Source organism: Monodon monoceros, unplaced genomic scaffold (assembly GCF_005190385.1).
Source record: "Monodon monoceros isolate NGI ecotype Baffin Bay Population unplaced genomic scaffold, NGI_Narwhal_1 Super_Scaffold_19, whole genome shotgun sequence".
Taxonomy (NCBI): Eukaryota; Metazoa; Chordata; class Mammalia; order Artiodactyla; family Monodontidae; genus Monodon; species Monodon monoceros.
Genome location: NW_021703775.1, coordinates 9771999 through 9785994, shown reverse-complemented (window position 1 = coordinate 9785994; position 13996 = coordinate 9771999). Strand labels below are relative to the sequence as shown.

Genomic DNA, 13996 nt, shown 5'->3' with positions numbered 1-13996 from the left:
AACTCCTGCCCCTTGTCCCCTCCCTTGGACTGTGTGCAGCGGCTGAAGTGCTGGCGCCCCCTGGTGGCCACGGGGGCTGCTGCAGGACAGTGGTAACCGGACCCCAAGAGTCTGACCCCGAGACTTTCCTACTGAAGGGCTCACACTTGAGAAAAAATTACACAACAAAGTTTCCTCCACTATCGTTTAACACTGAACACGTGGAACAACATACAGGTCCATGAAAATGTGAATTCTTCCATATCAAGAAACATCAATGGTATGGAACACTTGACAGCAGTGTGTGTGTGTGTGTGTGTGTGTGTGTGTGTGTGTCTATATCTGTCTCTATATCTATATCTCAACATGAAACAATTACTAGTAAGTGAAAGAAGCAAGTTCTTGAGCTATATATGATAAATGTCATGACATCCCACTTATGATAAAAAAAATGATTATATATTAATATGCATGATATCCATTTAGTTCCAGAAGGAAAAACAACAAACTCAGCAGTTCCCACCGGAAAGGGGGTGTCAGGTTGTGAGTGGAAGAATGAGAGGGGAAGGGGTGAGGAGAAGGAATAATAAAGAGCAACTTTTGACTTTTTACTATATTTCTGTATTGAATGTTTTACAGTGACCATGGTTTCTAATTTAAAAATGCCCATCATATTTTCAAATTAAAAACATTAAGTTGTCACTCAGCATATTTAACCTAATCCTTTATATAATGATAAATGTTAAATACACAAAGAAATAAGAGAGGTCTGGATGGATGGCAGGACTCCACAAAACCCATGAGACGGGTCAGCAAGGCTCCCACCTCCTGGGAATCATGGTGGTAATGGAATCCCAAACCCTGACGTCAAACACCAGCCTTCCAGGTTTCAAACCAGGAAGCACCATCTGGAACAGCCCGGTCAGCATCCCCCCACCCCACCCTCCTCCTCCCCAGTCCACACGATATTGGGAGGGAGGTGCCATCTGCCCCGAGTTTGCAGGTGAGGAAGTAGGGCCCAGAGGTGGCATGGTCAGTGGGGAGTCAGGCATGAAACCAGCCTGGCCCCAGAGTCCCAGCCCTGAAGCGTTTGCTTTGCTTCGACACCAGGGGTCGCCCTCAGACCAAGGAAAGGGCCCTCGCAGGCCAGGTTCGGTTGCCACGCTGACATGTGACACATGACATGACACGTGACTCGGCCTCACTGCACTCAGAGCCCTCAGGTCAGGAAGACTTGGTTCCCACCCCCGATTCCCCTGCTCAGGGTAGGGCCTGCGATGAGGTGCAGAAGATGGAGGAGTCCTACCTACCCTGACAACTCTGGAAAGGATTCACTTGCTCACAATGCAGCTGTGATCAAGAGTAGCCAAATTCACAGAGACAGAAAGTAGAATGGTGGCTGCCAGGAGCTGGAAGGAAGGGGGGTTAGGGAGTTACTGTTGAATGGTACAGACCTTCATCTGGGGTGATGAAAAGCCCTGGAGTTCTGTTGAATGTACCTAAAATGTGACTGTACATAAAGCTACTGAACTGTACACTTAGAAATAGTTACAATAGTAAATTTTATGTTGTATATTTTACCACAATGAAATGTTTTAAATAAAATAGAATAAAATGAAATAAATCCCTTTAATTTCCCAGGAGTAGGTCGCTGTACCGAGAGATTTCCAGCTGGGGAAAGTGACCTCAGGGAGCAACTTACTCAACATCTTGCTATACTTGTAATTTAATTAAAGAAACTTTGAGGGATTTCCCAGGTGGTCCAGTGGTTAAGACTCCGCACTTCCAAGGCAGGGGGTGTGGGTTCGATCCCTGCTCGGGGAGCTAAGATCCCACATGACTCACGGCCAAAAAACCAAAACATAAAACAGAAGAAACTTTGAGAGCCTCCCCCAAAAAAGAAGCAATTGTGACAGAATTTGATCTTCACATTCATATTTGTCTTCATTTCGAATAAACACTGCATCAAAAGCTACCGTACTAGAACATGTTCCTTTAGCATATTAAGATATTTTAAATTCATTTAAGTAACACTGTAGCACAGTATTCACTTAATAAAGTAGCAAAATATCATATAAAAATAAATGAAAGCTTTTATACACCCACTGAGAGGATTTACACACGTACAAACACTTGTAAGTGCTCTCTCCACAGTCTCCTTGTAGATTTTCCTTTCCTCACCTCTATGGTCAGCCCTAAGCATGACCTCAGGAGAGCACACAGAGCTGACCACTCAGGGCAGGGGAGGCCGATTCACAGTCTTATCAGAACACAGAAGAGAACCTGGGCTGGGAAAGTAACCTCTAGGTAGCATCTGCAAACAGTGAGGACAGCTTATCTTGGTTTCCATTTGTGGATGCCTGTGGCCCTTACAGGCCCAGGGTCAGGCACTGTTTTCAAAACTGGGACTCTTGGGAGGTATGTCACTGGGTGAGAAGTTCAGAATCTCCTCCAAGGAAGGGCCTTCATCCTCTGGAGCTATTTCAGACTCAAACATCTGCTGCGGCAAAGCATCCACGGTCTTGTACTCTGGGAGGAAGGAGAGGGGCACATGGGACCTGCCCGTGTGGGTCGGAGGGAGGCACCCAGCCCCGCAGAGCTCGGCTTTCCTGAAGGAGGGTCTCTGAGCCCACCCCACTGAGCTCCCCAGACCCCGCAGGCTCTGGAGACCAAGGAGAAGGTCCTCCTTGAAGGATGGGGGAGGATGGCCGCCTCTGGGGTGGCATGCCCACACACACACCACACACACACACACGCCATCTCTGCTGTGCTGTGTCTAAGTGTACCATACGGTGTCCCCACCAAAGGCCCAGCTGAGATTCAGACAGGTTTGTGTTTACTCAGTCAATCGTTAATTCATTGAGAATTAATAAAGTACTTAAACAGTTATTAAGGCCCGCATGTCCCGGGCACATGGTGAGGCCCTTGGGAACACAATGGAGAACAAAAAAGACATGGCCCCGCACATGTGGAGCTTTGAGTCTGCAGGGAAGACAGACGGTGACCAGACAGTCACTCAGTGATCAATGTACAGCTGACAGGTGCTGAAAGGCAGGGAAGGAGAGCTGGGGGGTGGGGGGGGGTGCACAGGAGCACCTGACTTCTCGGGGAGCCCGGAGGGCTTCCCTGAGGAAGTGCTGCCTGAGCAGAGACCTGCAGGAGGAAGAGCCTTGATTTTGCAAGGTGAGGTGAGAGTAAGGGGAGAAAGCAGCATGTGCAAAGGCCCTGTGGCAGGATGGAGCAGGGGAGCCAAAGAAGTAAAGGGACAGCAGGGCTAAAGGGCAGAGGCATGGGGGGTGCTGGGGGAAGGAAGACGGGCTGAGGTATTGAGGGAACCATGCATGTGGCCCCTAGAGGCCACGACAGGTGCCCTTGAGACACGGGAAGCCCCTGAAGGTCGGATTTGCACCCTGGAAACATCTCACTGACTGCTGTGAGGAGGATGGATTGGAGGAAGTTTCAAGTTGGGTTAAAACTTACTTTTTGATGCAATTCTAAAGTACAGTCCTTTCAAGGCCCTCCTTTTGTTGTCTCCATCGTCCCCACTGAAGCCACTGTCCTTGGCGTCCACATTGTCAATGAGCTTCCCATCCTGCACTTCTTCCCTTCGGGGAGGAAGAGATGGTGTGAACACAGCCGGGTCCCTCAGCTGAGTTCCCCTCTGTCCTCCCAGCCATGGCCCCATGTCACCCATGTAGCCAGCGAGGGTCCCTGAGAACTGGCACCGAGGACCAGGCTGGCTGCCATGGGGTCTCGGGGGTTAAATGTGATCAGGACCCACCCTGCCATGAACATCCTGCTTCCAAAGTCCATGAGCCACGTCGGGAAATGCTACTCACTCTTGGACCCCAACTCCAAGCTCTTGAATCTTCTTCTCAATGGCAGTTTCCACTTCACTTTTTTCTAACGAATATGCCACAAAAAACGCTTCCAAGATGAACGCTATGAAAATACTGAGAAAAAGTAAAAGGCAGAGGGTTTTACATCGAGTCAGCCATGGTCTAGGTGATGGGAAATCATGGCTCCAAAGAGTGTTCAAGCCCAAATAAAAAGGCCGCCCATCTTTGCAAAGAAAACACAACATGGGGAAGAAACAACAAAATGTCTCTCAAGCATCAGGCACAACTTTCTTTCATTCGGAAAATCATTCTTCCTCTACATCGTTTTTAAACAGTGACTATTAAGAAGAAAATAGAGGGGGTGGGGTTCTGATTCACAATTTTTAAAGGTTTCCTCCATTTATAGTTATTGTAAAATATTGGTTATATTCCCGGTGCTGTACAATATATCCTTGCAGCTTATTTTATACCTAACAGTTTGTACCTCTTAATCCCCTCCCCCTATATTGCGAAAATATGGAATGCCTCACCAATTTGCATGTCATCCTTGTACAGGGGCCACATTAATCTTCTCTGTACAGTTTTAGTGTATGTGCTACCAAAGTGAGCTAGAAAATACAGTTTATTTTAAGGGGAAGCTTAGGCCACATAATTGTTGGTAGACAATTCTCCATGAATATCTTGTGTTAATGCACAGTCTAGGTCCTCTGAGCAAAGGCACTGACAGCCAATTTAGGGATATATTGGGCTGGCCCAAAAAGTTCGTTCGGGTGGTCTGTGACATGGAAAAACCCAAACGAACTTTTTGGTCCACACGATATGTGTGTCTCCAGATATGCTCCACAATAGTAAAGCTTACTGTTACTTACTGTCTCCTCCCCAGCAACCACTAGGGTAGCAAAGACTTCATTTTGCCCTCCCCGGAGACTTGCTTACGTTCGAGAGTAAAAATAAGGTCTTTCTCTTTTTCTCTCTCTTTCCAGAGGGGAGGATGGGCAGGTCTCCCCAGCTACACAGACCGGGGTTTCCTCATTTTGGAGTTCCTCTCCTGCAATGCAGCCCATCCAACTGGCCCTCACCTCCTGGTGCAGTGGGGATTAGGGCTCAGGGAGCTGCCCCAAGTATCGCTCTGGCGGCAGCTTCTGCCATGACGAATAAACTGTCTTTGTCTCGGACCCAAGGCATCACACTTTGTCAGTATATACACATGATGTACACGCACACTGACCTGCGACTTGTGAGTAGGGAATCCCAGTTCCTTCACCACTTCTGACCTAACATGATGCTGACGGAGCCCAGGGATGTCACCATACTCGCATGCTTTGGGGGGAAGAGCTGAAAAACCCCTACAGCTTTTCCCGTTGCCTCGGCCTATCCCAGCATTCTGGAAACCTCTCTAAGAATCACTCAGAAGCATTCCTCTCTCGTTCCCACTACATATTCCATTCAGACGGTGCAGGACAAGCAGCCCTGAGCAGTTCTTCCCCTCCCCTCCCTCTGCTGGGACGTTCTTGAGCCAAAATCAACAGGATGGTGGCCAAAGCAGCTCTGATGTGATAAGGAAGGCCCGGGCCTGGGCTGTCACCCCAAGAATTGTGGGCCCCGGGCTCTAAGAGGGATACGACAACCAGAAAACATCTCTCGGGGGGGAAGAAAAACAGGGATAAAGGGACTCAAATTCAGGTCCCACAAGGAACAGGGGAGCTAGAATCAGAGATTGATAAGCAGGAAGGAAAGCCCTCTGGAATGGTGAGATGTCATAGCAGCTTTCAAACGGTGCCTGAGTTTTCCCCGGAAGAGAAGTCAGGACAGAACTGGAACCAATGAAGAAAATTAACCAGTAAGCACATTTCCATTCTACCTGTGCAAGGACAGGTGAGGACCAGAGCTGGATGACAAGGAAATTCACTCGTATAGGTTCTAATGAGTCCCAGGAGTTGTGCAGATTTCAGCAAAGGGTGGACACAATTCACAAGGATGTTCTAAAGGTGATTTATCCCACCGGCGAAGGGTAGGGAGACCGGCCAGGACCCCAGAGCCCTTCTGACCCAAACAATTGGCGAGGCTATGAGATGTATACTATATACTGATGTGCACGGCTGGCTGACACTGAAGAACACAGACGTGAACAAAAGTAAGATGCCTCCCTTCTGGTGCCTTAGCATCTAGCAGGGGAGATGGGACCCACCCACAATGTACTCAAGGGTGGCGCCAGGGAGGAGGGAGGTGCGAGCAGCTGTAGATCTGAGAGGGGGGATCTGGAATGGCCCACCCGGGAGGAGCAAACTCACTTAACAATGAGGATGACGACCACGACGTGGAAGCCGATGAAATACAGCTTTGACGCCTGGTGAGTCACGAGGGCAAAGCCATCTGCGAGGAGTGGGAAGCTAAGGAAACAAGCGTTCAAGGAGCCGAGACCTAATCCTCCCGGAAGGTGCTCGCAGCATCCCCCGCCACACCCGCCTCCTCGGAAAGGATATCGTGCCACTGGTTAACCACGGTGAGCTCTGTCAGCAGGATGAGAGAAGCAGCCAGGTCATTGAAGTTGTTCCTGCAGTACCTGCCTCGGGCAAACGCTGAGTCTTTTAGGGCTGGGTTCCCACACACCAGGGCATCAGGACCGGTGGAACTGGGGTCAAAGAAGTGGACTTTGCCGTGGAACACTTCCATCCCGACGATGGCAAACATGTAGTAGACCACCTAGGGCGGGCGGCACCGGGCACGAGTGGGCAGGTGGGATGAGGGGAGGCAGCAGGACGCAGACACGGGTCAGCCTGTGACAACGGCCGGCAGAAAGGGCTGCGACCCTCATTCTGGGGATGGCTTTCCCCACGGCCACAAGTTCCAGCAGCATCAGGAACAGGGTGGGATGGGTCAGCCCACTGGCCACTGGGCTGTTCAGGGACAGGGGGCACGGCCAGCTGGACCACACCTTGACCTCTGCTGTGGTCTCAGTTTACAAAGACAAAATGATGCTGTTAGCAAATTAGTGGGTTAAATACTCAATAAATAATATCAATAGTTAGACCTCTAGAGAAAAAAAGAATAAATTTGGATCTTTACCTCATTTGTTTTGTTGTTTTTTGTTTTTTTGGAATTTTTTGGCTGTGCCACGTGGCATATAGGATCTTAGTGCCCCGACCAGGGATCAAACCCATGCCCCCCGCAGTGGAAGCGTGGAGTCTTAACCACTGGACTGCCAGGGAAGTCCCGTTTACCTCGTTTCTTATATCAAAATAAATTCCAAAGGTGTCAAAGAGTTAAATGTAAAAACCAAACTATAAAGGAGCTAGGAAAAAAATCAAGTAGAGAAAAGCCTTATAAGCATGATATAAAACTGTAAAATAAAACATCAACGTAATTAATTTAAACTTTCAGACAGCCGAAAAAATACAACAGAAAGCCTTTATTTAGGAAAAACAAAAACAAACAAGTGATGGATGAGGAAAAATAACTACTCTGTATACAACATACCAAGGGCTTATTTCCCTGATCGGCAAAACGCTCCTTCAAATCATATAAAAAAAATACAACTAATAGAAAAATGGACCAAGGATATGAATTAAGCTGCTTATAAAAAAAAATAAGCATAAGTGGCCCAAAGAACATGGAAAACACACTCAGCCTCTGGAATAACTAAAGAAATGCACATCAAAGGGACACAGTGCCATTTTCTCACCCATCAGATTGGAGAGTATGGAAATGTTTAATAAACCCAGCTGTGAGGGGTGCAGAGAAACAGATGCCGCACACACTGGCATTTGGAATACACAGGGAGCACATCTTTTGGAAGGCAATTCGCCACCACTGATCCAAACTGTGGACACATTTACCTTGTGACCTAGCAGTCCCACTGCTAGGAATGTACCCAACAGAAACACTCACGAAAGCAAAGACACACACAAGATGGGCTTCACCCCATCATCTGTGATGGCAAAGAAGTGAAATCTCTAGTGGTCCCTCAGTGGGACACTTTTCATCAGAGCAGAACTCACATGGGTGCATGTGTCCTCCAGGACATGGGACAAAGACATTGGGAAGACATTGGATAGAAAAAAGTTGTGCAATGTTTGGTACAGATGATCCCATTTGACACAACAATAAACTGGATACACACACATCTGGAAATGACATGCCTGTTGTATGGATGGAAATGTTTAGGAAGCGTAACGAGAAGCTCTTAATAATGGTTGCCTCTGGGAAAGAGGCACGTGGTGGATGAGAATGCGCGACCTGCAGTCCAGCTTTCATTCTTCTGTACTAATTGAATTGTTTCGTTTTGTTTTTTTACCACTTTAACAGAATAGAAAATAAGTACCCGGTATCAGATATTCAAGCTTCCTCACCCATAGCATGGAATCACTCCTCGGTGGGGGGCCCAGTCCCCTCACAGCCTTGCGTGGCTACGTTCTTACCACTGGGCTTCTGGAGGAGCAGGTGGGCTTTCTTCTGAGCAGAACAAAGAAGGATCTGAGGCCAGGGCGGCAGAGCCATGCTCTGGAAGGAGCCTACACCCCTGAGACCCACCTGTTGGCTAGGAATACCCCCCTGGACCGTGGGTGAGAAACACACTTTGACGAGATGAACCCACTGAGGTTGGGTTTATTACAGCAGCCAGTGTACCTGGACAGCTATATGCCCCATGTTTCTACACACTTGATATTTCTAAAAATAGCTCCTAGGAACCCCTTGAATCTCATTGACTTCATCTCCCTTTCTTTCCCTCACTTAAAATAAGGCTCACAGAGACCTGCTAAGAGTGAACATCTTATCGCTTGCTTCACATACAATAGGAACAGAACACTCACCAAGACCAGACCGCCAAACGTCAGCATCGTGGGGCCGATGTTAATTAAGGTGGTCACGATCACCCGGAATCTGGGATAAAACAAAGTTTCGGACACAAGGCAAAGGGAAGATGTAAGTAAAACTGACACCACACTAGCATGTTTGGTTTAATGCCCCTCCCCCCAGTCCTGGATCTGTGCTGTAAATGCTGTCAGGAATCTGCCTTTACAATTTTGTCAGCATCAGTCCATCTGCTGAACTGAGGGGGGAGTTAACTTGAGTTTCCCCTGAAGCAAAACAAAGCAAGGCCGTTTTTAAAAACGTAAGAGAGGTAATCCCAGAGAGTTTCCCTAGTAGGACACAGGTGGGTATTGAGGCTGAAAAACCGTCCACCTTCATCTGCTTTCTTCCCCCAACCTTTTTCTTCATCAAAAATTCAGCCCGGGGCTTCCCTGGTGGCGCAGTGGTGGAGAGTCCGCCTGCCGATGCAGGGGACGCAGGTTCGTGCCCTGGTCCGGGAAGATCCCACGTGCCGCGGAGCGGCTGGGCCCGTGAGCCGTGGCCGCTGAGCCTGCGCGTCCGGAGCCTGTGCTCCGCAACGGGAGAGGCCACAGCAGTGAGAGGCCCGTGTACAAAAAAAAAAAAAAAAAAATTCAGCCTGTATTAAAGCTGACCTGGAGACTTAGCTGACCCGGCCTGCTCCCCTACTTATTTTGTGGGGGAGCATGCCAGTCCTCAGATGGAGGCACCCCACACACTCCTTGAAAGGAACCTGGCCTATCCAAAACAGGGTGGGTTTTTCCGGGTTTAGGGATCAGACTCCTAGGTTTGCATCCTAGTTCTGCCTCTTTCTAGCTGTGCACCACTGGGGGAACTACTTAACCTCTCTGAGCTTCATTGTCATCACCCAAGAACTAAAGATCATTAAAGCCCCTACATCAAGGGTTGTTGGAGGGATTTAACAAGACAATGGTTAGCACACTCCGTTAGCATTAGCTGCCATCATGACCACTGTCCAGTCACCAGGCTGCAGGCACAGTTGAGGGACCACGTCACAGGGTTGAAAGTGACGGACAGAATCCCTGCCCTCAGAGAGCTGCACTTCGGGGCTCTTGACCACCTTCTCGGGCTCCCTGCCCCTCCCCACCACCCCCAGAGAACCCAGGTCCTCTATACAGGTTATATCCTGGGTTCACAGCTGGGCGTGTTTATAGTTCCCAGGCAGGGTGGTTTCTGTCAAGCCCGAATATAGGGAACTGCCCGGGTGCAGCTGTTTCCCATGGCTTCATCTTTACCTCTGAACGCTGACAATGATCCGTAAGAGCCGGAGTATTCTCAAAATCAAGACAATATCCAGTATCTGCTGACTGTTGTATTTTCTCGCTGGAAAAAGAACACAACCATCTAACATTCCGGTTTCAGAGCGCCTCTGGCTTGTCCCTTTTATGCAGTGAGCTCTGAGACTCTGTGGGTCCTGGGGAACTATGCACTTCACTTCAAGAACAGGGTGATGGCTCTGAGCGATGAGGAAGTGAGGACTGCCTTCAACCAGTAACTCCCCCGGCAAATCAGCACCAAGCTGAGCATCCCCTCCAGCCCTAAAACTAAGAAGCATGAGTGTAGGAACAGACTTCAGACCATAATCAAGAACTGACTGTGGATCCCGGTCTACAGAACGCATTTCAGCAAGCCGTTCCTCCCCCCAGCATTCATTTCATAGTCATGTTAAGAAGCTTCTCTATCTCTAATAATCCCCTCTGCCATCTACAGGAAGGAGTGTGCAGGGCAGTGGCAGCACATGTAGAGGAGCCAGAGGAGGGTAGAAAGGAGAGGGTGGTGAGCAGAGGCTGATGAAGAGTTCCTGCTACAGCTGGACCCTGGGTTGGGGGCCAACATGGGCAGAGGGTCAAGGATGAGCCCTGAGATCAAGGGCAGTTTGGAGAGATGACCAGCTGAGTGCTTGGTGTGGTGATACCTACAAATGAAATCTCTACCATACAACCAGACACAAACAAAGCTACCATCCCTCTCCAGAAAGTGGAATAGTTTTACTAATTCTCCTGTGTCCCCACTGCCTCGCCCCAAACACCCTAATGGTACACCATGGATGTTCTACAAAGTTTACTGATTGAACACCCGCTCCCGGGAGGCGGGGAAGCTGAGAGCCGGTGACACTGACCTGACTGAATGGTGGTGTTGGCCACAGTGGCCACCAGGGCTGCAATGATGATCAGTGTATCAAACCTAAGATTTGGTGGAGAAGCAACGTCAGTGAGGAGTCAAGGGAAAGGTCTGTCAAGCTCGGGATACAGTGAATCCTGAGAAAACTCTGAATCCAATCTCTTATGCAAAGCAACGATCCAGCCGTCAAATTGATTTCCATAATTTTTAGGACAGCAGGTACAAAGCAAGAAACACTGTGTTTGATCATTTACTGGCTGCTCCAATGAACCATCGAAGGAAATTTGTAGGAACCAGCTAATTCATATCACTCTGTCTTCCAACATAACTATATACTTGCAAGAATACTTTGACACATTTTCAGAATACATAGTGTAATCTTTCTCGGTATTCATCTTACTAAATGCATTGCAACTTTATTTATTTATTTATTTTATTATTTTATTTTTTTATTTATCTGGCCATGCCATGCAGCTTGGGGGATCTTAGTTCCCCTACCAGGGATTGAACCCACACACCTGACAGTGAAAGCACAGAGTCCTAACTGCTGAAGTGCCAGGGAATTCCCTGCAACTTTTTAATTAAAGGGGAAATTCATCATGCCGTGACTTTTCTCACAACGGTGCCACTGCCTTGGATAACACTGGTCAGCTGGCCACACGCACACCTGAGTGAGTTTCTTGGCACTGGGAGCGGTGACCACAGAGATCCAACCCTGCTGAGCTGTGCACTACCCGTGATGGCTGACATTCAGTGGTACTCAAGACGGTTTGCAGCATGTGGGTGATGGTTTAAGACCAGGAGGTACAGAGCCTGGAGCAGAGAAGGTCACAGGAGAAACACCCAGCCCGGGAAAGAACTTGCTAAGGGTCCTCATCGTCCAGCCACGCAGGCCAAGTTTTCCAATAACAAGAGTAGGGAGTGGGCCGGGCAACCATGGAAGGAATTGTCTCATTGGGTGCGACATTCTAAGATCCTTTCCAAATTCAAGATGCCGTGATCTGTGATTCTAATTTTAGCCAGTCATTCAAACTGACATCCTAAATGACAGCTTTGATAACCAGATGTTCCCCTGCCCTCAAGATTTCATTATAAGAAGCCTCGGGCTTCCCTGGTGGCGCGGTGGTTAAGAATCCACCTGCCAATGCAGGGGACACGGGTTCGAGCCCTGGTCCGGGAAGATCCCACGTGCCGCGGAGCAACTGAGCCTGTGCGCCACAACTACTGAGCCTGCGCTCTAGAGCTCACGAGCCACAACTACTGAGCCCACATGCCACAACTACTGAAGCCTGCATGTCTAGAGCCCGTGCTCCGCAACAAGGGAAGCCACTGCAATGAGAAGCCCACGCACTGCAACGAAGAGTAGCCCCCGCTTGCCACAGCTAGAGAAAGCCCACGTGCAGCAACAAAGACCCAACACAGCCAAAAATAAATAAATAAATTTATTAAAAAAAAAAAAAAAGAAGCCTCAAAACTAGGCAGATGGAGCTTGAAACACTCCACAACTTTATTCCCCAAAGTGTGACAGAAAGCCCCTCTCTTCACCCATGGCCTCCTCCCCAAAACACAGACTCACCAGTTCCAGAACTGCTTCCTTCCAAAATAGGCTCTGGGTTCGTACGTGTACAATTTCAGGAGAATTTCAATAATATAGAGAGAAAGGAAAAGCCATTCTGCATAGGAAATTAAGGGGTTTTTCTCATCCAAAGCAATGAATATGGCATTTATTAGAATGATGACATCATAAACCCAGACAAAAATCCTGCCAGGAGGGAAAGAAGAAGATTCTGTTACCATACATTTCAGTAAAAAAAAAAAAAAAAAAGCAGGTTCAGAGCCCTGCAGGAACTACTGTGTTTCCTGTCAGTGTGATGAATATGAGATACTCACCACCCCCCATCCCACCAACACACACACACACACATACTCACTCAACATGGAAGGAAAGGTTCCACCATGGTTAGGGCTCTGAAATTCACCTGCCTCTCACTGACACTGGTACACTGGTATAGCCTTTCCCACCAAGGAGAAAATGAAGACAGAGTGAGGGGGAAGAACAGAGGCCTAGTTTTCCCAGGTTCACCTTTTGGGCACGGTACCTGGATCAGATGAAAAGCTGGGTAGAATCAGGGGGCAAGGAGAAGGTTTAGGGCTTAGCCCAGGACCATTACACCTTGACTACTTGACCCTGGAAAATTAACATCCTTAACTCAGAAAGCTTCTGAAAAACTCTTTACTCCTATTGCACACAAGTCTTCCAGGGGACTGACGTGCCCCACTTTCTCACCAAGTCTGGGGTGAAAAGGGGTGAAAAAAATATGACAGTTGGGCTCTGACTCAACTTTTTAATTACAGAGCAGGCTGCCCCTCACAGGCATCTGTGCTCTGTGCTCCAGAGAATCCTGGGTGAACCCTGGGCGTGGCCATGGGAAGCAGGGGAGCGGGGGCTCCTACCCTATTGTCCTGGGGAAGCTGCAGACTCTAGGTCTCAGCCCTCGATGCCACATGTGGTTACACAAACATCCACTGTGTGAAACACACCAGTAGTTCAATATTGAGATGAATGGAAAGGAGCCTCTACATCAAGGGCCTTCGTAAATATACAATATGGGAGCTAAAAGGGATATTTACATACATCATAGGCTGGGCTACTTTCAAGGACTTCTATACCATTCACTTTTTTTTTTTTTAATTTTTGAATGTTATTTTATTTATTTTTTTATTCAGCAGGTTCTTATTAGTCATCCATTTTATACACATCAGTGTGTACATGTCACTCCCAATCTCCCAAGTGAACCATTCACTTTTATGAAACATTAAATTCAAAGAAGGCAAGAGGGGAGCCTCTGCTGATAGGGGTGTTCCAGGCCACACACAGTAAAAATAAACTCTCCAACCAGGATAAAGGACTCTTCTGGAGTCCATCTACTTGGGAATAAAAGAATTAATTGGCATTCTTCTTTTTTTTTTTTTTTTTTGGCGGTACACGGGCCCCTCACCGCCGTGGCCTCTCCTGTTGCAGAGCACAGGCTACAGACGCACAGCCTCAGCGGCCATGGCTCACAGGTCCAGCCGCTCCGTGGCATGTGGGATCTTCCCAGGCCGGGGCACGAACCCGTGTCCCCTGCATCGGCAGGCGGACTCTCAACCACTGCGCCACCAGGGAAGCCCTAACTGGCATTCTTAACGGTCATTCCAGTAACTCT

The 13996-nt window shown here is 48.3% G+C and overlaps 1 protein-coding gene and 1 pseudogene across 1 annotated transcript in view; both read right to left on the bottom strand.

Annotated features, from left to right (window-relative positions):
- Nucleotides 1-604: 604 nt before the first annotated feature.
- The window catches only part of LOC114900914 (two pore calcium channel protein 1-like), a 42771-nt gene continuing 29379 nt past the window's right edge, over nt 605-13996 (bottom strand). Inside the window, 9 exon segments of the mRNA XM_029232481.1 lie at nt 605-2508; nt 3460-3584; nt 3819-3932; nt 6110-6200; nt 6302-6521; nt 8630-8699; nt 9905-9992; nt 10789-10853; nt 12367-12552. Of these exon segments, the coding sequence (XP_029088314.1) occupies nt 2363-2508; nt 3460-3584; nt 3819-3932; nt 6110-6200; nt 6302-6521; nt 8630-8699; nt 9905-9992; nt 10789-10853; nt 12367-12552 (1105 nt within the window). The 3' untranslated portion in view covers nt 605-2362.
- On the bottom strand, nt 4329-4427 carry LOC114901189 (annotated as a pseudogene).